The 21826-nt window shown below is 42.8% G+C and overlaps 1 protein-coding gene and 1 pseudogene across 1 annotated transcript in view; one reads left to right on the plus strand and one right to left on the minus strand.

Annotated features, from left to right (window-relative positions):
* The window catches only part of LOC124970024 (speedy protein E4-like), a 56851-nt gene extending 39703 nt beyond the window's left edge, over positions 1-17148 (plus strand). Inside the window, exons 3-6 of the mRNA XM_047533050.1 lie at positions 13699-13757; positions 14349-14434; positions 15169-15337; positions 16703-17148. Coding sequence (XP_047389006.1) covers positions 13699-13757; positions 14349-14434; positions 15169-15337; positions 16703-16762 — 374 coding nt within the window. The 3' untranslated portion in view covers positions 16763-17148. The remainder of the gene's footprint in view (positions 1-13698; positions 13758-14348; positions 14435-15168; positions 15338-16702) is intronic.
* The window catches only part of LOC124970023 (pleckstrin homology domain-containing family A member 1-like), an 88533-nt pseudogene that overhangs the window by 14092 nt on the left and 52615 nt on the right, over positions 1-21826 (minus strand).

The raw sequence follows: 21826 nt of genomic DNA on the forward strand, positions 1-21826 counted from the left end.
TACAACATTTAAATATTTAAAAAATATTTTAAAAATATTTTAAAAAACCCAAACCTCACAGACACTAATCCATTCCTGTCCAGGTCAGTCAGAGTGCTTGAATCAAGTTTCCTGCTGCCTCACACTCTGGCCAAGAGAGTAGGTAGAGAAATAGTTTTGATAGAAATCATAGTGACTTATGGGAACCCTAAATAAGAAAAGCATGAGCTTTGGGATCACACTTGTGTCACTGCACTTGCTGCTCCCTGGACAAGGACTCTCATGTGAGCTTTGTTCCCCTGATTTATGGAAAAACTACTGCCCTAGGATTTCTGTGAGGTTCAAAAGGACCCTTGTTGCTGAAGCTTACAAAACCAAGCTTGGCACACTTTAGTCACCTCCAAAGCCCGTTTTCTCTACTGTTGTTAGAGATAGCACCCCAGAAATGTGGTGCTAGCATGTAACTGGTCCTGGCAGGAGCCTCTCCTGTCCAGTGGATGACATTGGTCAGTTCTGCTCAGAATTCAAATTGAAATAGGTCAGTTGAGCTCAGAATCCTGGTTAGAGAGGAGTGAGTGAGTAGGAATTGATCTTGGGTGCCCTCCCAAATGGACTTTCAGGTTAAATGGTGATTGAATTGGGGCTTCAAGAAGAGTTTCTATATGACTTCCCTCTAGCAGTCAGAGGTGGAATTTCCCAGGGACCTGACCTCTATCTAGGATGGGTTCCCCACCTGCCTGAGGTAACCCTTTTATAGTATGGACTATATTTTTTCTTTTTCCTAATCACTGGGATTATAGGTGGGGCCGCCTTGCCCAGCTACCGTGTGCAATCTTGGTGTAGGTTTGTTAGGTGTTTCTCCTTCAGGGTTTGAAGTAATGCCTGCTTTTATACCTGCAATTTAAAACCAAGGTGCAACATAGCATTAATCCTTTAAAATGACCAAACAAGGATTTTTTTTATAACACTGTTAATCAGCCTTTCATTCCTGTTATACAAATCCCCGACAAGCACAATTTAGAGGTGGAAAACGTTATTTAGGGGTCACAATTTCATAGGTCTCAGTCCACGATTTCCCAAACCTATTATTCTGGGACCCAAGTGAGACATCATGGAGGTAGGGCCTGGTGTTCAGTACATGGCAGTCAAGGAAGCAAAGAGAGTAGCTAAGGCACCAGGGACAAAATAGAAAACACAAAGGCATGTCACCCCCAGGGACTGTTTTCTCTACCATCCCTCATCTGCCTATCCTTAACATCCAGTACAGTACTTTCAAACTGTAATTTCTAACTCTCACAATCTAATCATTTCACCTGTGAACAATGTTACTTGATCTCATGAGATCTTAGGGACAGCTCATATTCAAGCCATAACAAACATTAAAATACAACACTCCAAATCTCTGTTCTATTTTCACCTTGGGCGCTTAAGAGGTGCAAGTCTTTAGTCAACCCCAACAGCACACTTGACCCTGCTGCCAGAATAGCATGAAAAGATAAAACCTATTTACTCATAAGGTTTCTATGACAATATGGGTTTGTCCTAAGGAAATTGTTGTGTCCTAAAACTAACAATGTGATTTATTTACTTCATGGTCTGAGACCTGAAGATCTCAGGACTTTAAAGAATTCTCAGACAATTATCCAAATTCCTGAACAATCACCTGGCCAAAATGATAGACAAGAGTGGCAAATGCTAAAAGCGAAGATATTCATTTTATCTGACTCAAATAAATCATTTTACTGGAAACAAAGAAAATCAAGTCCTAAACTGAGAAACAGAGGATGGTATGAGTCAACTTGAAAAAATGCACGAATCAAGATAAGTTTTTCCCAGGTAATATGAAGATATGATAGAGTACCAAGTGTCTCAGACTGCTTCCTGTAACTTGCAAATAGTGAAGTTAACCTAAAAGAACAAGGAGAGAAGGACATCAAAGATCTTTATTTTTCCAAAAGTCATGATGAGACAAATATCATAGGACATTATCCCTTGTTAAAGATGCCTACTGTGTCCTTAGGTATCAGGCAACTTCTCTATATAGAAAACATTTTCCTCATGAATAAAGGGTGATTCACCTTCTCTAGATCCATATTTTTATCTGGATGGTTCATTTTGGAAATAAGATTTCGATTTCTTTTTTTAAAAATATTTTTATTAGTTGTTGATGAAACTTTATCTGTACGTGGTGCTGAGAACTGAACCCAGTGCCTCATACATGTGAGGCAAGCGCTCTACCACTGAGCCACAACCCCAGCCCTTGATTTCTTTTTTAAAGTAAAAGATGTATACTGATTTTATATTCTGCTACTTTGTTGAATTCATTTACGAGTTCTAGAAATTTTCTGGTGGAATTTTTTGGATCTTCTAAATATAGAATCATGTCATTGACAAACAGTGGTATTTTGAGTTCTTCTTTTCCTATTCATGTCCCTTTAATTCTTTCATCTTTCTAATTTCAGGGACTATGTTGAATAGAAGTAGTGAATGTAAGTGTCTTGTTCCAGTTTTTAGAGGGAATGCTTTCAGTTTTTCTCCATTAAGAATAATGTTGGCTTTGGGCTTAGCATAGTTAGCTTTTACAATATTGAGGTATGTTCCTACTATCCCTAGTTTTTCTAGTGTTTTAAACATGAAGGGATGCTGTATTTTGTCAAGTGCTTCTTCTGCATCTTGATGATAATTTGATACTTGTCTTTAAGTATATTGATGTGGTGAATTACATTTATTGATTTCTGGATGTTGAACCAACCTTGCATCCCTGGGATAAACCCCATTTGGTCATGGTGCACTATCTTTTTAATATATTTTTGTACGCTATTTGCCAAAATTTTATTGAGAATTTTTGCATCTATGTTCATCAGGGATATTGTCTTAAGTTTTCTTTCCTTGATGTGCCTTTGCTTGGTTTTGGTATCAGGTTGATATAGCTTCATTAATGAGTTTGGAAGGATTCCCTCATTTTCTATTTCATGGAATAATTTGAGGAGTATTGGTGTTACTTCATCTTTGAAGGTCTTGTAGAACTCTGCTCAGAATCTGTCTGGTCTTGGGCTTTCTTGGTTGGTAGGCTTTTGATGGTGTCTTCTATTTCACTGCTTGAAATTCATGTGTTCAAGTTGTCTATGTCCTCCTGATTCAGTTTGAGGATATCATGTGTCTCTAGAAATGTGTTGATGTCTTTCAGATTTTCTATTTTATTGGAGCACAAATTTTCAAAATAGTTTCTAATTATCTTCTGTATTTCAGTAGTGACCATCATGATATTTCCTTTTCATCATAAATTTTAGTAATTTGAGTTTTCTTTTCTTTGTTAGCATAGCTAAGGGTTTATCAATTTTATTTTTTTCTTCAAAGAACCAACTTTTTATTTCATTAATTTTTTCAATTGTTTCGATTTCACTGATTTCAACTCTGATTTTAATTGTTTTCTGTCTTACACTGATTTTGGTGCTGATTTGTTCTTTTTCTAGGGCTTTGAGATACGATGTTAGATCATTTATTTGTTGACTTTTTTTCTTGTAATGATGAGCTCAATGTAATGAACTTTCAGCACTGCTTTCATAGTGTCCCAGAGACTGATATGTTGTATCAGTGTTCTCATTTACCTCTAAGTATTTTTAAATTTCCTCTGCTATCCATTCATCATCCAATAGCATGTTATTTAGTCTCCAGGTGTTGGAGTTGCTTGTATTTTTTATTTTCCTGTTGATTTCTAATTTCATTCCATTATGAGCTGATAGAATGCATGGTAATATTTCTGTTTTTATTTTGTATTTACTAAGAGTTGCTTTGTGGCATAACATATGGTCTGCTTTAGAGAAGGATCCTGCTGTGTGTGTGTGTGTGTGGTGTGTTGGGGATTGAACCCAGGGCCTTGTGCATGTGAGGCAAGCACTCTACCAACTGAGCTATATCTCCAGCCTGTGTATTTGCTTCTTGATGGATGAAATACTCTATATATGTCCATTAAGTCTAAATTATTGATTATATTATTGAGTTCTGTAGTTTCTTTAATTTTTGTTTGGAAGATCTATCCAGTGGTAAGAGAGGTGTGTTAGTCACTCAGTATTACTGTGTTGTGGTCTACTTCATTCATGAAATTGTGAAGGGTTTGTTTGATGTATGTAGATGCTCCATTATTTGGGGCATAAATATTTGATTGTTACATCTTGTTGATGTATGATTCCCTAAAGCAGTATGAAATGTTTAGTTTTCCAGATGTGTGCTCTCATCTGGGAGGGAGTAGAGAGGGCCTGACTTGGGAGGAAGCTGTACAGCAGGTGAATTGAGGGCCCCAGTAGCAGACCATGCTTTAGCTACAGTTGTCACTTATTGCTTAGTTGTCACTTATTGCTGTGTTACTGGAGCAAATTTCTGAGTACAGTTTCCTTGTCTAACAAAAGGGGGACTAAGTTTGAAATTGGGCTCCCTATCTCTCCCAGAATCCCCTCCTGACAAGTTTTAACAGAGTTTGGATGACAAAGGAGAGAGATTCACAAGGACCAGCTCCTTGATCACAGAGCAAACAAAAAGGGCGAATTTGCAACTGAGAGGCAATAAATGCATAATGGTTATACATTTACATCTATACATCAAAATATTCAGCACTTCATTCTTTTATTAGACTGATGATATTCCTTCACATGGATAAAATTCATTTTGTTTACAAATTCATTTACTGATGGACATTGGTGTGTTTTCCCCTCTTTGGCTATGGTGAATCATGCAGCTGTGAATGTGTGTACAGATCCTTGCTGGAGTCCCCACTTTCAGTTCTGTGAATATATACACTGAAGTGGAATTGCTGGATCATAGAGTATGTGTTTAGCTGGACAAGGAGCCAACAAACTGTTTTCCACCATTTTACATTCCCACCAGTCAGGTGAAGGGAGTTGCAGCTTCTCCACATCCTTGCGAACATTTGGTATCCTCCATCTCTTTTGTCTCCACCATCACTGTTGTGATGTGCTTTCTCAAGGTGGTTTTGGTTTGCATCCTGCATCAATTTTGTCTCCTCTTTGCAAAGAGATTGTCCACTCTGACATACCAAATTAATTCATGATTGTTTGTACGTTAACTCTGATGAACTTTTTCATTTTTCTGAGATATAATTGATTTTCCAAACAAGTTGGTAAATAGTCCCTTTTAAAGTCACAGGCTTGAACCCAATCTTGTAACATACCATACATGCCTATGCACAGTTCTGTTGTTAAGATATGAGAAATTACACTGCATTTATGTATGATCTGTCAAAATGTATAAATGCATTCTACTGTCATGTATAAGTAATTAGAACAAATAAAAATTAGTTAAAAAGATATGAATGGACTGGCACTTACTTTTATGGTATTTTATAGCACTTGGTTTTATTTATTTCTTACCTATAGTTGTCACATTGTTTCCATTCATGTATCTACATTTTGGGGTTAGGATTTATATTTCAGCTGATTTTTCATATACTTTGCCAAATTCACTCCAAAAGAACCCACTGATAAGATGATAAAGCTGTAGTCTGTATCTCTTGATCAAAACTAACATTTGTCCAACTGCATTCACAGATGTGTAAAATGGATCTAAGCTTCTGAACTTCTGTTATCCAGCCTCCTAAACCTGAATTCTAAATCTGATTGGACTTGACTCGTGGGAATAGGACAGATTTTCCTTAGGTTTAAGTAGAAATCAAACACTGGTGAATTAGATTTGTTAGAATCTGTTATCTCTGCTTTTCCTATCTATAGCATCCTTACCACTATCCAAAGAGCAGCAGCAGATGAAGTGCACCACTCCCTAAGTGTGCTTTGTAAAGCAGAAATCAAGAATAAACGACACGTCACTTATTAGGCTTAGTGGTATTTCCACACCTGGAAAAACTCATCCTGGACACGAAGGACAGCATATATGCAGAGTCACACTAAGAATACAAGCTCCACTAAGAATACAAGGCGAACACAGGGCCATTTCTAACATACCTCATTTTGGCCACTAGCATGGTAAAATGCTTTTGTGCATGCATTTGAACATAACAACGACATCTCCTAGCCAATCTCAGTAAAACATTTGGGCTGACTGACGGGTAACAGTTGAAAAATACAGTAAATCTAAATCCCCAAATCTTTCACTGATTACCATCAATGATTTAAAATCAGGATGGGCGAGGGGCAGTGGTTTGTGTCTGCAGTGTCCCCTAAGGCCCATGCATTGAAGGATTGGTTGCCAGGTGGTAGTGCACTTAGAAGGTGGTGGAAACTTTAGAATGTGGGGTGTAATATTAGGAGGTAGTCAAATCAATGAAGGTGTGTCCTGGAGGAGGGATTGGGACACAGGCCCCTTCCTGTTTGTCTCTTTCCTTCTTGACTGCCATGAGGTCAACAGACCTCCCATGCTTCATCGCTCCAACTATGATATTCTGGGCCCTAAGCAGTAGGACAAGCAACCATGGACTGAAATCTCTCACATCATGAGCCACAATAAACCTTTCTGCTTTTCAAGTGGGTTATTCAGGTATTCTGTCACAGAAAACTGACCAATGCATTATATTGTCCCATGGAAATATCTCAGACATCTTAGTGGTTTGAAATGAAAAAGGTGTCCTTGTGCACACTATGTCCTCAGTGGATGTGCAGGCAGTCTAGCATTGGATCCTAGAGGAACACAGGCTGGTGAAATGGCTGCCATTCCAACCTAGGGGTGGCTACACCAGAGAGAGAAGAGGGCTTTCTGCATGTTTTATATTAGAAATTAACTCCACTTGAGCTAATGAAGGTGATATTGACTCTACGGTTGGGAAATATAGACAGCTAGAGCACACAAACATGTGGAGCACACTTGGGTGGAGAGTTTGGGGCTCCCCCCATATGCTAGCCCATGCCTTTATATGGAATCATGTCAGTCCTTGAATTCCCCATGACTTTCCCATGATCGAAAACATTAACACAGCCTTGAATTAAACAGTCAGACTTTTTCAGATAATCATCCATCATTAGGCCAAGTAGTATGTCACTGTGCCCTGTCGTCTAAATCTTACTTATGTAGTAGGAAGTACTGGTACATCCCAGTGAGTGGACACAGAACCCATCCTGATTTCCCAGTTTCCCCAGCTCATCTGGGACAGTCAACTCATTTAGCAAAAATGGAACCATGTCTTCTGGCACTACTACCTGGGAGTGGCTGGCCACGATGTTACCAGCCCTTGCTAAATTGAGCATGGCCTGGGTTCAAACCCTTGCTGAGGGAGTGAAGATGACAATGGTGAGAGAGAGACCACATGTCCACCTTCAGGGGACACCTCTCTGTGTACTCCTCTTGCATCAGGGAGTGAAAAAAAGTCATGCTTGGATGTCTAAGAAGCAAGTGAAGCAGGGCAGAGTCAGAATTTGCCTGGCTTTCAGTTCTCACCTTCAACTGTGAACTCACCAACTTCAGACACAGATTGGATCCTCTGCATCTCACCTCTCTCAGGTTCTCTGCACCATGACCTCCAGCCACCATGTCTCCTTAGACACCCAACTCTGTCTTTCCACTCAAGGAAACTGCTGGCTCCCTTGTGTCCCCTCTGATTCTATGTCCAAAAATTTTCCACCTGGACAGTGATCTTGGCTGACCTTTTTTCATGGATCTAAATTGTTAAAGACTTGCATTCCATATATTTTGCCCTCTTTTAAACCTGACTGATCTTGGACAGGACATATTCAGTCTGAGATCCATGTTTGGCAATTGTGGCAGAAGTCCATCTTTAGCACTCATTCTCTTTTTCCTGTCTTTCCCTGGTTCTCTGGGTCACAGAACAGGCATTTCTTTTCAAGGTCCAAAGACCTTGACTTCCCTGGGGACAAGGGAAAGTGAGAGGAGCAGGATCAGCATGGTATAGTAACCTACTGGGGAGGAGGTAGATGGAGCTTCCTTGGATGACTCCTTTTTTTTGGTACCAGGAATTGAACTCAGGGGCACTCAACCACTGAGCCACATTTTCAGTCCTTTTTTGTATTTTATTTAGGGACAGGGTCTCACTGAGTTGCTTAGCACCTCACTGTTGCTGAGGCTGGCTTTGAACTCTCAATCTTCTTGCCTCAACCTCCCTAGCCACTGGTATTCCAGGCATGTGCTACAACACCTAGCTTCTTGGATGACTCCTATTCTTGTAGGCTCCAAAGCATAGTGAGTTCATGTCACCAAGCAGGAGGACATCAGGTGCTTCAGGATGTCCCATCAATGAAGGACTTGAGACCGAGCACAGCCCTGCCTGTCAGGCCATTATCATACCTCACCTTCCCACAAAAATGTTGCTCTTTATTTCCTTCTATACTGATGTCAATTTCTTTTCTTACTTTTGGCACCAGGGACTGAACCCAGGGGTTCTCAACCAGCTGCTCTGGCTGACTCTGAAATCATGACACTCTTGCCTTAGTTTCCTGAGCTGCTGAGATTATAGGCATGTGCTAGAGCACTGCTCCTGATTTCTCTTTCTTTAGGAAATAGAAATAGAGAGATACTTGAAATTTTAAAGTACTGTGGTTGAAACACTGTCATTCCAATTCAAGTAGAATCTGTGAGGCATGGGCCAAAAACTGTACTGTAGTGTTCCTACATGTGACCTCATGCTAAAAGGCTCGTATTTGCAAAGCACATCTATTCACTCTGTTGTCTCCTCAGTATAATGATCATCATTGCTTCATCAGACAGCATCCATAAGAGGAGAAGATGTGAAGAGGTGAGGGTACATATCACACAAAACCTGGGCTAGTTACTCCATTTTTTTTTTTTTTGGTGGTGCTGGGGATTGAACTCAAGGTCTTGTGCATGCAAGGCAAGCGCTCTATCAACTGAGATATTTCCGCTGCCCTAGTTACTCCAATTTAAAACAGGGTAATCACATATATTAAGTTGGACTCTGCCTATCATCAAGAATACACACAACAATAAATGTTGGTGAGGATGGAGGGAAAAAGGTAGGCTCACACATAGCCAGTGGGACTGCAAATTGGTGCAAGCATTATGGAAAGCAGTATGGAGAATCCTAAGAAAACTTGGACTGGAACAACCATTTGATCCAAAAAACTCACTCCTAGGTTTGTACCCAAAGGAACTAAAATACTGCAGTGATGTAGCCACATCAATGTCTACAGCAGCTCAGTTCACAACAGCTAAACTATGGAAACAACCTAGGTGCCCTTCAACAGATGAATGGATAAAGAAACTGTGGTGCATAGATACAATGGAATATTACTCATCATTAAGGAAGAATGGAATTATGGCATTTGCTGGTAAATGGATGGAAGTAGAGAATATTATGGCAAGTGAAATAAACCAATCCCAAAGAACCAAGGGCTGAATGTTTTCTCTGATATGCAGATGCTAATTCACACATGAGGGTAGGGGGAGAATGGAGGTGTTTTGAAATAGACAGAGAGAAGTGAAGGAGGGGAGGGGAATGGGGTAGGAAAGGTAGTAGAATGACTCAGATATTATTACCCTATGTGCATATATGATCACACGACCTGTGCAAGTCTACATCATGTACAACCAGACGAATGAGAAGTTATACACCGCTGACGTAAGATGTATCAAAATGAATTCTACTTTCAGGTGTAACTAATTAGAACAAAAAATATTTTTAAAAAAGGACTCTGACTAATTGCAGCATGTCTAGACAAGGGGGACAGCAGACACAGAAATTTGCAAATTAGGACTTACATTTGGGCCAGAATTATTAGAATTTTAAAGGTGTGGAAGAGAATTTTAGTTGGAAGAGAATCTTCTCACACGGTCATGCATCATTTAATGAGCAGGGTGAGGACTGAAAACTGTGCCAATGGGCAATGTGTCCTTGTGGGAAGGCACATAGTGTGCTTACAGGAGCTAAGATGGCTCCTATATCATTAGGCATTAATATCATGTAGGACAACCATCATATATGTGGACCATTATTGACAGACACATTATCATGTGGCATGTGAGAGTACTAAAAAGCTGTCCATACAAGGGAGAGGGTGAACTTCTGATTTGCTATGGGAGAACCCAAACAGCTCTGATGCTTAAAGGCATCATGAATGGAAACAGGATAAGGAGAGCATCCAGGCAATTGGTCTTCACAGCAACAGGACCTGATTCCTGACAGGAAGGGACATTCCCATCAGGGAGACACTCAGAGGGCAGCCTGAACTGTGAGAAAAATGGCAAGGAACTCACGGTCACTTGGAAGGTTGCTGAGTCCTCATTCAACTCTGAACATCCATGGTGCCAAACAAGGTGGAAAGTCGCTCTCAGCAGGTAACATGAATCTAGCTGCATTTCCTTCTGATTGGCAAGGGATCATCGGATTCATGGAAGAAACTAAAATGCAAAATAAAAGTTCAACCACAGCATGAATAACAAGTGTGCATTGTGTCAATAAACTCCAATAGTGGCAAATAAAAAGACGTGGAGCTTGAATGTGGAATCAACCCAAGGCCCACTGAGGGATAAACAGATGGATCAAAGACGTAGCCCTCTCCTCTGTGATTCAGCCTTAAGAAAGAGGGAAATTCTGACTCAAGCTCCAGCAATGCAGGATCATGAGGACAGTGCACGAAGTGGAACAAGGCAGACACACTGGGACAAATGCTATATGAGTTCACAGACTGCAACACAGATGAAGTACTGAGGTTGTCAGTTACACAGAGACAGAAAGTACAATGGTGGTCAGTAGGAGCTATAGAAGGAGAAGTGGGAGTTAGTGTTTCATGGGAGAAGAGCAACTGTTCACGGTGAAGAAAAAGCGCTGGAGATGGATGATGGAGGTGTTTGCACAAAAGAAATTTATATTCATTCCCCACATGGTGGCATTATGGCCAGTGATGGAACAATGCCCCACAGACATGAATTTGTTCCACAATATGACCTAGCATAGTGAGACTGGAGCCATCTCAGTCGGTGTGAGAGCACTCTAGGGTATTTGCCCAATGATGAATCATCCTGTAACTCATTTACAGGAAATTTTCTCCATTATTAAGACATACATTACAATGGCTGATTTGATAAGCTTTCTATACATTGAGCCACATTTTGTGGATAGAGAGAGAAAACATGGATTGAAACTCCAGCTGGAAAGCAGAAGGCTGAGTTAGGAGGTTTGGAAGCTGCTCCCCATTTCCACTGAGTGCTGTGTCACATCCCATGCACTCCCATCTTCTCAGCAAACACTATATCCTGATTTTAATGGATAATGTTTCCATTTGCTTCTTTTCCTACATGTGAGATTTCCCATAGGGTACAAAGGTGACAATGAAACATCCAGGTGGAGAGCAGTATCGGTGCTCCCAAATATGCTATGTAAACAGGAGAGAGAGAGAGTGATTGGAATTGAGAGGCTTTCTCGAGGTGATCTACAGACTCCCAGAAAGTGGAGACACTATGTGAAGAGTATGAGTATGCACAGAATTTTCTATGATTTTATGTCAAGAATACTTAACTGCACAGTGTGTGCCCTTGGACAGATTTCTGAAAACAGGGAAGAGCTGTGGACCTAGCAGAATAGATTTGCTTGTTTCCATATACATTTTTCAACTGATAATTCAGTGTATATGGTTCTTTTGGACATATGTCTCTCCCCCTTGGGAGGTTGTATCATTGCTGCCCTCCCTGGTCTTCCTTGCTATTCTCCTTCTTCTCCTACCACACTGAACTCTGAACCGGGAATGCCCAGAGACAGGGATCTAAAATCTTTTGTGAGAATGAAAATAAAAAACTATGTTTTGGAGAGAAGTGAAAGATGGAGTCAGAGACCTGTTGGATAGTTCAGCATGGTGGACAGAGTTTGGATCAACAGCAGGAGAGACCAACTCCTCTAGAACCCTAGGACACATGCACAGACCAGTGTGGCAGTTACATGTGTTTTCCTTCAAATTGGTTGCCAGGATGGAATGGGCGATGACATCAGAGGCTTCCACCCTTCCTGATTGGAAGGGCCAGACTCTGGGTCACTGGCAGTCCAGTGGGCAACAGTTTGTCCTCAGGGCTGTTCTTCACCAGATTTCTCCCTTGCTGGAGAAGAGCGGACACACTCCTATTCAACCAAATTCTGGAAGAAGGATTTGCCATAATAAGAATCTAGGCACTGTAGAAGGGAAGAAAGAGTACTGCAGAAGTGATGTCGGATCAGGAAATCTCCCCGTCTGAGCAACCGCCTTCCCAGCCCAGCACCTCAGGCCACCTGCAGGTGATGGTAGATGATGAGGTCGCAGGCCCATCAGGTGAGGGAGCTAGAGACAGAACCCAGTTGACATGATGACTGGTAAGGAGATGGGATGGAGTCATCAGAAAAGGTAGACTCAGTGAGCTCAGTTTGGAAGGACAGAGCAGGCCATGGGACAAGGAAGTCCACATGGATGGAAAATCTGGAGGGGAAGGAACTCTGCTAGAAGATGAGATCCAAGTGTAGGAAGGGGTAGAGGGGATGTAAAACGGGTCACTCACACTATGGGAGAAAGTGTCCATAATGAGTAAGTGTTTTGATGAAAATGGAGATAGGACAATGGTAAGGAGAATCAGAGCCAGGTGGTTCTCAGCAAAGGGGAAAGAGGGAACAATAGCTCAGATGGTGGCAAGACATGAAGTTCTCTGGTGAGGAGGGGGACTGGGATTAGATGATAAAAGGCAGAGTTCCAAACACAGGAGCTTTACTCAGCTTTCTTTACTCAGCCCCATGGGTAGAACCCTGCCTCCCATGTCGGGTCTCCAGGAAGAGAGAGTGGACCTCCGAATCAGAGGAGGATGTGGATGATGATCTTCCAGGGGCTTTTGATTCAGTACCCAGGACATCATCTGGCCTCATGACTGAGACCGCTGGCCAAAAGAGAAAGAGGGAATCCTCCACTGAGTCTGACGAGGAGCTGGAGGAGCTGGATAGTGAGCTAAATCACCCCTGGGATGTCGATTCACTGTGTGGCCTCAAAATGAAACTCAAAAAACGGCGAATGGACTTGGTGCTACCAGAACACCATGAAGTTTTTAAGAGACTACTAGGTAGGGAGACACCCCAGGTAGCGCCCTCTAATCCTCTCTCCACACAAAGATGAACCTTATAGCCACTGCCATTTTTCCAAAGTGCCAGGCTACCTCTGAGCTCCCCATGTCTGGAGGACTCAGGACTCATCTCCCCTCATGACTCTAAGATTTTGGATGCTTCAGTACACTTCAACAGGATCCCTGCTTGGGGTCACAGAGCTTGATTCCAACAGTCCTCTCTGACTGCAGACACTCTGGCTCTAATAGATGTCCTACATTCTGAGGGGTGGGTAATGGGGCCATGTTCATGCTGATGTGACTGTCAAATGAGAAAATGACATAGTGACTCTCTGATTCTGAGGTGGTGCATTCCTGGGTGACGATGGGTCCTCATAGGTTACACAAAGTTCTTGATCATACAGATATCAGCTCTTATCCAAACCCTCACTCAGTTGCTTTTCTGGGGACTCTCAGGACATATCAACTTGCCCAGGGTATCTTCCTGTCCTCTTCCTATCTACCTCTTTCAGACTCCAATTCCAGTGCCAAGCCTTCTCCAAGGGAGGGTCTGTTCCATTTGCTCTCAATCTCCCATTGACAACAGCGGGCAGAGGACTGGGAGTCTGGCTTAGAGAGTGCCACTAAGAGAAGGTTGTCAAGTGTACGGAGACCTACTTATTTGGGGAAGGTAGGATGCACCAAGGTCCTAAACTAACACCAGTGTTCTGTTCACAGAGGATCCTGTTATCAAAAGATTCCTGGCCTGGGACAAGAACCTGAGGGTGTCTGACAAGGTGAGGTTTTCCCCACTGCGTAGGGTTCCTGCTCCAGCAGAGCCTGGACTGGGGAGGGCTTTCCGACCCCATCCTCCTTCTCATTGCTTCCACCAAGAGTCACCAAGATGTGCCAAGTCCTGGCTCCTTTGTGACTCGTCAACATCTCCCTTCAGGGCCTAGCAGCTTCTTGCAGAGGGTACGGGGGGACTTGCTTTTGCTTGCGGTGCTCTGGGCTCCAAGCCCAAAGAGTCTTGCATGGCTCTTCCCTCCTTGCTTGTTGCCACCTGAGGTTCTGGGATCCTCTCCTCTCTTCTCTCCCTGCCATCCCCTGTTCTCTAGCTGATCTAACACCCTCTTCACCCAGGTGACCTATAAGCCTTCCATCAAACGGTCCCCTTACAACTGGCCCTCCAGTGCACATCTTTGCCTCCCCATCCCGATTGCTCTGATTCACCCTGGTCCCTCCTGTCCTTCCCCAAAGAAGAAGGTCTCCTTTCTTGGCTACCTTCTCTTAGTAGCACTCTCTACCCCAGACTCCCAGTCCTCTTTCCCCTCTTTTCTCCTCTTCTGGGATGTGACCTCTCTGTATTTTTCCTCTCTCTCCACCAGTACCTCCTGTCTATGGTGATAGCTTATTTTAGCCGGGCTGGCCTCTTCTCCTGGCAGTACCAACGAATCCACTTCTTTCTGGCCCTGTGAGTATTTGGCCTCCTTCATCAATCAAAATTCACTACCTGGGAGGTCAGTATGGGAGCACAGGGCACTAACCTGTCCTCTGCCTTTCATCTTCTTTGTCCTGTTTGCTCTGGGTAGAAGAAATTAGAGCATTTATGCATAGGATTTTTTTCTCACACTTCTCTGGTCAAAACAAAGACACAATCTCTCTTAAGGACAGTTTTAAAAAACTAAAGAAAACATAAAGCTCACTTGAGCCGAGTGGAGGAAAGCACGGGCACTTCCTGTCCCTGGCAGAGAGACTGGATGTGCAGCCATGATCTAACTGCTCTGTTTCTTCCTGTATCTACACCAACGTTGTTTTTACTTCTGCCTCTGTATTTGCAAGACAGATGCTCAATTCCCCACTTGACCCAGGCCAGTGCAAAATGCTCCTCACTGGTCCTTCATATGGATTTCTCACATCTGTCGCTTTCTACATACCCCCTGAAAATCCTTCCAAAATGGATACAAACACCCCTTATGCCTCCAATGCTAGTATTTTGTTCCTTGCTTTCTAGACAAAGGCTGGATTCCTTCAGAGGTGTCTGTGTGTCTGAGGCCTCTGGATCAAGAATGTTCCCCCATAATGCTGAATAGGGCTGGTGCAGTCCTGTCTGAAGATTGTCCACCTGGCCTCCTTTTGGGAAACTGACCCCAAGGGGAGGTCCTTCCTGATTTTGTCCCTGAGGAGCAACCTGATTTCTTTCCCCAGATACCTGGCCAGTGACATGGAGGAGGACAACCAGGCTCCTAAACAAGACATCTTTTATTTCCTCTATGGGAAGAGCTATGCTCTGCGTCCCTTGTTCCACAAACTGCGCTATCAATTCATCTGCTCCATGGGCTGGAACACTCGGGTTTCCATGGAGGAGTGTGAGGAGGTGGGTGGTGCTGTGTGTCTTGTGGAGGGAGAGGGAGGGGCTGACTGGAGACTCAGGAAGGTGGGTGGTTGCAGGTGGGATGTGGGGAGGAGAAAGCCCTGGAGGCTGCAGGGAGGGAAGGACTTCCTGTGCAGTCTTCACGTTTGTTTTATTTTTGTATTGTTTTTTTTTTATTAGTGAACCAAATGTGTATCTCAATTTATTGTATACAATTTAACAAAAATTTGGTGGAAATTCCAGATAGTCATAAGTGGTTCAAGTAATTAAAGGAAGTTCCATTTGAAGAGAATGAAGTTGTAAATTTGAGGAAAAGAGAAGTACATTAAAAATGTAAAGCCAACTCCAATTTCTATGCAAAAAGAGAACTATAGTGTAATAAAACAGATTTAAGTGGTATTTTTAATGATATATATCTTTGGTCTTTAGTATATGTTTATGTATAGATACATCTCACAATTGTAAATTATGGTTTATATTATAGAAGTGGATAAATGACATGAAAGAAATCTTTATACTATACTAAAATTATTCATAAAGTAGAATGTTTTATGGTGAAATATTTTTTCATTCATAAAATCTTTGCAGAATTATTTTCTACTCTGGACCTAACAAGTTTTACAGTTAAATTACTTATCTGGAGCACTGAGATACACTCATTAGTTTTAAACAAAAATCATATCAAAAGTGTTCATTTGCCAAAACTGTCTTTTGTATACTTTTGTAGAAAGTATAATAGTGTTTCAGTAACTAAAGATGCATTTAACCATGTTACTAAGTTTTTTTGATGAACCCAATCCAACATCACTAACATAAACCATTATTATCCTCATGTCAGAGACAATGATAAAGCTTGTCTCATGATAAAATCAAGTTTTCAGATTTGATTAGATAGGACACCAAAAGGATTGTATATATGAAAGTACCTTTCTAAAATCTTTCACACAACTAGCATCATTTAGTTATCTGATATACAATTGGAAAATAGACTCATTTTTATTTAAAAGAAAGCTGACATATGATGTCCCACATCTTATATAAAATATGCTCCAGGTGTGGTCCATGTTAGTAATAGGTGAAATAAGGTTGTCTTGATATCCACATATAGCTACTTCATTTGTCACCAGGCAAAATAAATCTAATAATTACACCTTGACATGTCACCTCCTTTGCAGTCAACAGAACTTAGTTAACAGATTCAAGCCTCTCAACATTTTATTTGTAGGATATTTGCAGACTGTTGAATCATGGTGACTAGAAAAGTCCACATCAATGTAAAGTAATTTTAAAGAATAAATTAATCATAATTTCAAAACCTCAATATCCTGTCAAGTCATCAGCTTTTGTGGGGCCTCTTTCTCTTTCCAGATTCAAGCTTATGATCCGAAGCTCTGGGTGTGGGGCCGAGATCGCACCCTCATTCCCTAGAAGTCCTGGAACCATGGAGGCCTGAGGGGAGGGACCACATTCTGTATCCGTGGCCTGATGACAGGGTCATCTACTGTCCGTTTAGGATGTCCAAGGACCTAACTACGTCATCCACTCCTGTCCGCCTCCCACCCACAGCCACCCTCTGTGGATGGTGAGACAGCCTGAATCTGCCAGTCAGTCTCACAGCCTCAAAACCACAACCACACAGGTGACCTCCCAGAGATGTGCTGGTGCTCCAAGGCTGCTCAGCCAGACCTGAGAGAGAACAGTTTGTCACACAGGAAGTGCTAGAAATCCTTCACCCAGAGCAACTGGGCCCAGTGTCAGCAGTGATGAAAGGCTACTGTCTATCTGAAGTGAATATCCTGGAGCCACGCATCTCTCTCTCCCCCTGGAAACTGTCTTTTGACCCTCTCCTTTTAACTCATCTGGGGCCAGGCATCCCTTAATCATCAAAAGCATGCAGATGACTTATTTATAGGATTGCCATAGTACATATGTGTTTAGTACATATAATGAAAGTTATTTATTTTGAAATATATTTATTTTAAATAGTTTTGAGATATATGGTGTTTAAAAATTGCTGTTCCTGATTAGTTTTCTGATGAGGATAATAGCAGGTTTGTATTCATAAATATTTCTCTTAGGTTTTAAATTTTTTATGTATTTACCTATTACTGCTGTACCTCAGTAGTATTAACCCATAGTTTTATAAATAGAGAATTTTCATTTGATGTTCAATCATCATTAGTGTGAATGTTGAGTTTCTGCTATTTAACTTGTCTTGCCTGTTTTTCTGTCATTGTAAAGTATGTATTGTAAGAGAGCACAGGTGCTGTGTGCTTTTGAAGAGCACAGCACAGCGCATTTGTGGGGAAAGTGAATAAAGTTGAAAATCTTCTTACCTTAATGATGCATGTGATCATGTCATTCTGGATTGTTTGTATGCTGTCAAATCATGTTGTTAAGAGGGCTGTTGTTAAATGACCAAAGTTTTAGCCTGTGAAGGAAAGCACCTCAATTATTTTTCATGTAGGAAAACAACAGAGAAGGTTGCAGAACTGAAACTAGAGACTAGAAACAGGAAACAGGGAGGATATCAAGAGACACAACACAGGAAGAGTGAAAGAAAATTCAGGGCAGCTGTATAACAATCTTAAATCCAAAATCCAGGAGAGGCTTGTCAACAGGAGATGCCTTCCTGGTAATGGTCCAAGGATGGGACACACATGGAATGGCAGACTTTGCTACTTGAGTCACAATGGCAGTCTTTTCCACAACCTCTGTTTCTACCTTTACAAAGCAGAAAAAAAAGTGCACAGGGTTTTCTTGAAATAGAAACTCATGGAGGGACGTGGAGGTACTAGAGCAGGCTGAGAGGAGGATGAGATGAGAGGAAGAGCTGAAGCTGGTAAACAGACAGGCACAGAGAGGAAGAGCTACTAGTGTGGGCACTGAGTGACTGCAGACAAGCATCTTGGGACAAGGGAGCAGCAGAGAATATGGAGCAGCTGTGGAAAGGAGCAGGTGAATCAAAGTATCAGTCAGAGGTAAAACAAAGCTAAGAGAGGTGGCAACAGAGCCAGGGATGAGGTGCAATATGCAGTTAGAGAGGCAAGTGGATATGATGCTAAGGAGCTGGAAAGGTCCAACATGGAATGAGCTTAAGGTTGGGAGGATGTGTTAGAAAAGGGATGGTGGTTGGGTGAGTGAAGCAACTGAAGAGGTAAAAGCTTCATGAAGGGAGAAGTCATTACAGACAGTCACTGTGCTAAGCAATTCTGATGCTGATCAACTGCATGGAGGTCACATGCTACAGGTTGAAGCCACAGGCCCCCTCTGCACTGCCCTATTTTCAGAAACCAGCTATCTGTTCTATGTTTCCAAGGCCACTACGACTTCTCACCAGTGGCTGCAAATTTTGGGATTTCCATGATCCTACTGTATAATTCTCCATAACACCTCACTGAGGTGAGGAGAGCAGAAATCCTATAAGGACTGTTTTGTCATGTCAAGGACGACACAAATTGGGATCAGCAAAAGGAAGAGGTATGGGGATCCTCTCTGCCAAGTCCCACGTGGAGGAGAAAAGTGTTAACTGCTAGAGGAGGATTTTGGTGGTTTTTCTATTACCAAAGAAAGTTATCTAATCAATGAACACACAAGAGCCAATACTCTTCATATGAGAGAGGGCATGATGAGTCTGGCCATACCAGCTCTGGCCTCTTACAACTTGGAGTTGCCCAACTCTCCTTTATTTATAACATAGAGGTAATGGGGGCAAGGACTGTGAGGAGCTTCTTCTGTGATGGACAGGATAGGGTGCAGTTTATGAAGTCATTCTCTTGGGAAAATTCCAGGAGACAGGAAACCATTCCCCTGCAATACCACATACTACCTGAGTACCTAGAAGCCAAGCCTCTGCGTCCCAGCAGAGACTAGGCTCAACCTAGTCTTATTCTGTTGAATAAGGATGACTTCCCAAAGAGGCACATGGCTGGAGGTCTAGGAGGGAGCAGATGAAAGCTGTCACGTCCTCACGATGCAATATCTTCAGAGGACATGAATGTATAGGACCAGCCAGGGAAGCTCACCTTGGTGTCAGCATTCTGAGTTTACTGGGATTTCCATAAGCTTTTGGTAGGAGTGGATGAGTAGAGCAATAAACCAGGCTCGGGTCCTGCCTTCTGGGTCTTTCCCACGGAGTGAGGGAGCCAGGTGTGTGTCTAGGAAAGGAGACAAGGGAAGTGGGTGTGGACAGGGATGGGACAAAACTACACAGGCTGCGTCAAGTCCCCAGACTGATTTGTCTTCCTGATCACTGTGCAGGAGGTGCCCTTCTGAACTCCCTGACCAGCAAAGCCCTCTTGAGGGAAGGCCTATCCTGGGTAATGCTGGGTAAACTATATGGCATGTGAGTCATTAGGAATTTAGATTCCTGAGACAGAGGCCAACCCAGAGAGAGTCCAATTCTTTGGCCTGATAGGGAGTGTACAATTCACAGAGCAGGAGGGGATATGGGGTCAGTGTCCCTGAGCAGAAAGGACAGAGTATCTAAGGAGACATGGCAACTAGATGTCACAGTGCAGAGAACTAGAGAGGCAAGTTTCATTAGGGAAGGGGCACAGCAGCCCTCCCTGCCAGCACGGTCATAGGCTGGGGTGACTCTCTGTATTGACTTTCACCCAGAGCACACAGGCAGTGTGAGAATCTAGAGCAGGGGTCCAATAAAAGGCATTTCCTGGCTGTGATGAGTCAGGTGGTGTGACATATTCCCTGGAGGCCAGCAGAGAATCTCTTTGCACTGGGTTTCCTGCCATACCCTGCCAGACTCTGTGTCTCACAGGGACTTCAGAGACTCTAGGTTGTGATGGAGAAGCAATTAGATGTTACACCTCAGGAAAGGGAGGGCAGTCTCTCAATAATAAAACAGGGGGTGCGGGTGTCTACAGATGTCACATTTCACCAGCATTCATAATCTGAGGCCCAGCCATGTGAACTCTTCCCTGATGGAGAAGGAAACTGTCAGAGTGGAATTGGGGACTCACAGGTGAACGGAGATTCAAAGGATTCAAAGGGGGCTTGCACACAGTCCTTTGGTCCTGTGGTCTAAGCCCTGAGTTTCCCTCCCAACCCATGGAAACCAGTGTAGTGCAAAGCCCCCACTCTGTGCATCTCATTCTGCATGGGGCTGTGCCAAGTGTCTTGAAGGTGTTGGCTAATGAACAGTGCGACACAGCTGCTGGGTGTTCTGCAAAGCATATTCAGAATGACAAGGATCTGACTCTGATTTCTTGCCTAAATGCTGGCATCTGTCTAGTCAGATGAGGGAGAATGAGTGTCCAAGAATGCACAGTGTGAGCCACCTGACCTTGTTACCTGGCCAATTAAGCTGCCCTGGCTCAGAGTAGCAGATCCTCCCTGTGGAGGAAAAGCTCAGAAAAGCACATATCCTTTCCCAGTATCAATATCACAATGGCAGAAAATTCTTTGCTCTGCAGAGGGGACACAGAGGGGACACATCCCATCCTCTGCTTGCCATTAGAGAATCTCTGTCAAGAACTCCATAAATATTCTAGGATTCGCGGTTCCATTATGGGGCATGATGTTGTAATCAGGCCCTTTTGCCTGTGAGCTGGGTGATGGTAACTAAGTCACTTCATGTTTCTGTGCCTCAGTTTCCCTGGCTGAAATATGGTGATGAAACAAGAGTTTCTGTGCTTCTACTGACAGGGGGGTTGTTTGTGAGATGAAGGCCTCTGAAGCCAAAAAATCCCATTTCTTCTCAGCGTCCACTGAGTGATATGAAGACTGGCAGCTCTTAATGGATGGTAATGCCCTCAGTGTTGCAGCAGATGCCACAGCTCACTGAGAATTTCTTCTTTCTGTATTCTTTTCTCATGAATTTGAAGAAAGAAATCTACAGATGAGTGAGTGCTAGAGCAAACTTTATTCAGGTGTGAATAGAAACAGAACTCTACAGGCAAGAAGAGACCTGGTAGGGTTGCTGCTTGAGTGTGCTAGTCTAGGGGTATAAATAGCACTTGGGTCAACACCACTGGGCCAATTTATGCAAATCAGTTTTGGTAACGTACTAAGGCTATTGGTTAAGCCTTGAGACTGAACTTCCATTCAGGTCTGCCCTACTTCTATTTTCTCACTGCTGGCCTGCAATCCCCGCTTCCCAGGAGGTTGAAGTTAGCAGATTCTGGAGGTTCAGGTGTTCAGAGGTGCAGCACTGTGTGGAGAGGGTACCTGTACTGGGCTTTCCTGGTAATGGTCCAAGGATGGGGACACACATGGAATGTCAGACTTTGCTACTTGAGTCACAATGGCAGTCTTTTCCACAACCTCTGTTTCTACCTTTACAAAGCAGAAGGAAAATTCAAAGGGTCTTCTTGAAATAGAAACTCGTGGAGGGACATGAAGGTACTAGAGCAGGTTGAGAGGAGGATGAGATGAGAGGAAGAGCTGAAGCTGGTAAACAGACAGAGGGGAAAGAGCTACTAGTGTGGGCACTGAGTGACTGCAGACAAGCATCTTGGGACAAGGGAGCAGCAG

The sequence above is a fragment of the Sciurus carolinensis genome, chromosome 18, assembly GCF_902686445.1.
Source record: "Sciurus carolinensis chromosome 18, mSciCar1.2, whole genome shotgun sequence".
Classification (NCBI taxonomy): Eukaryota; Metazoa; Chordata; class Mammalia; order Rodentia; family Sciuridae; genus Sciurus; species Sciurus carolinensis.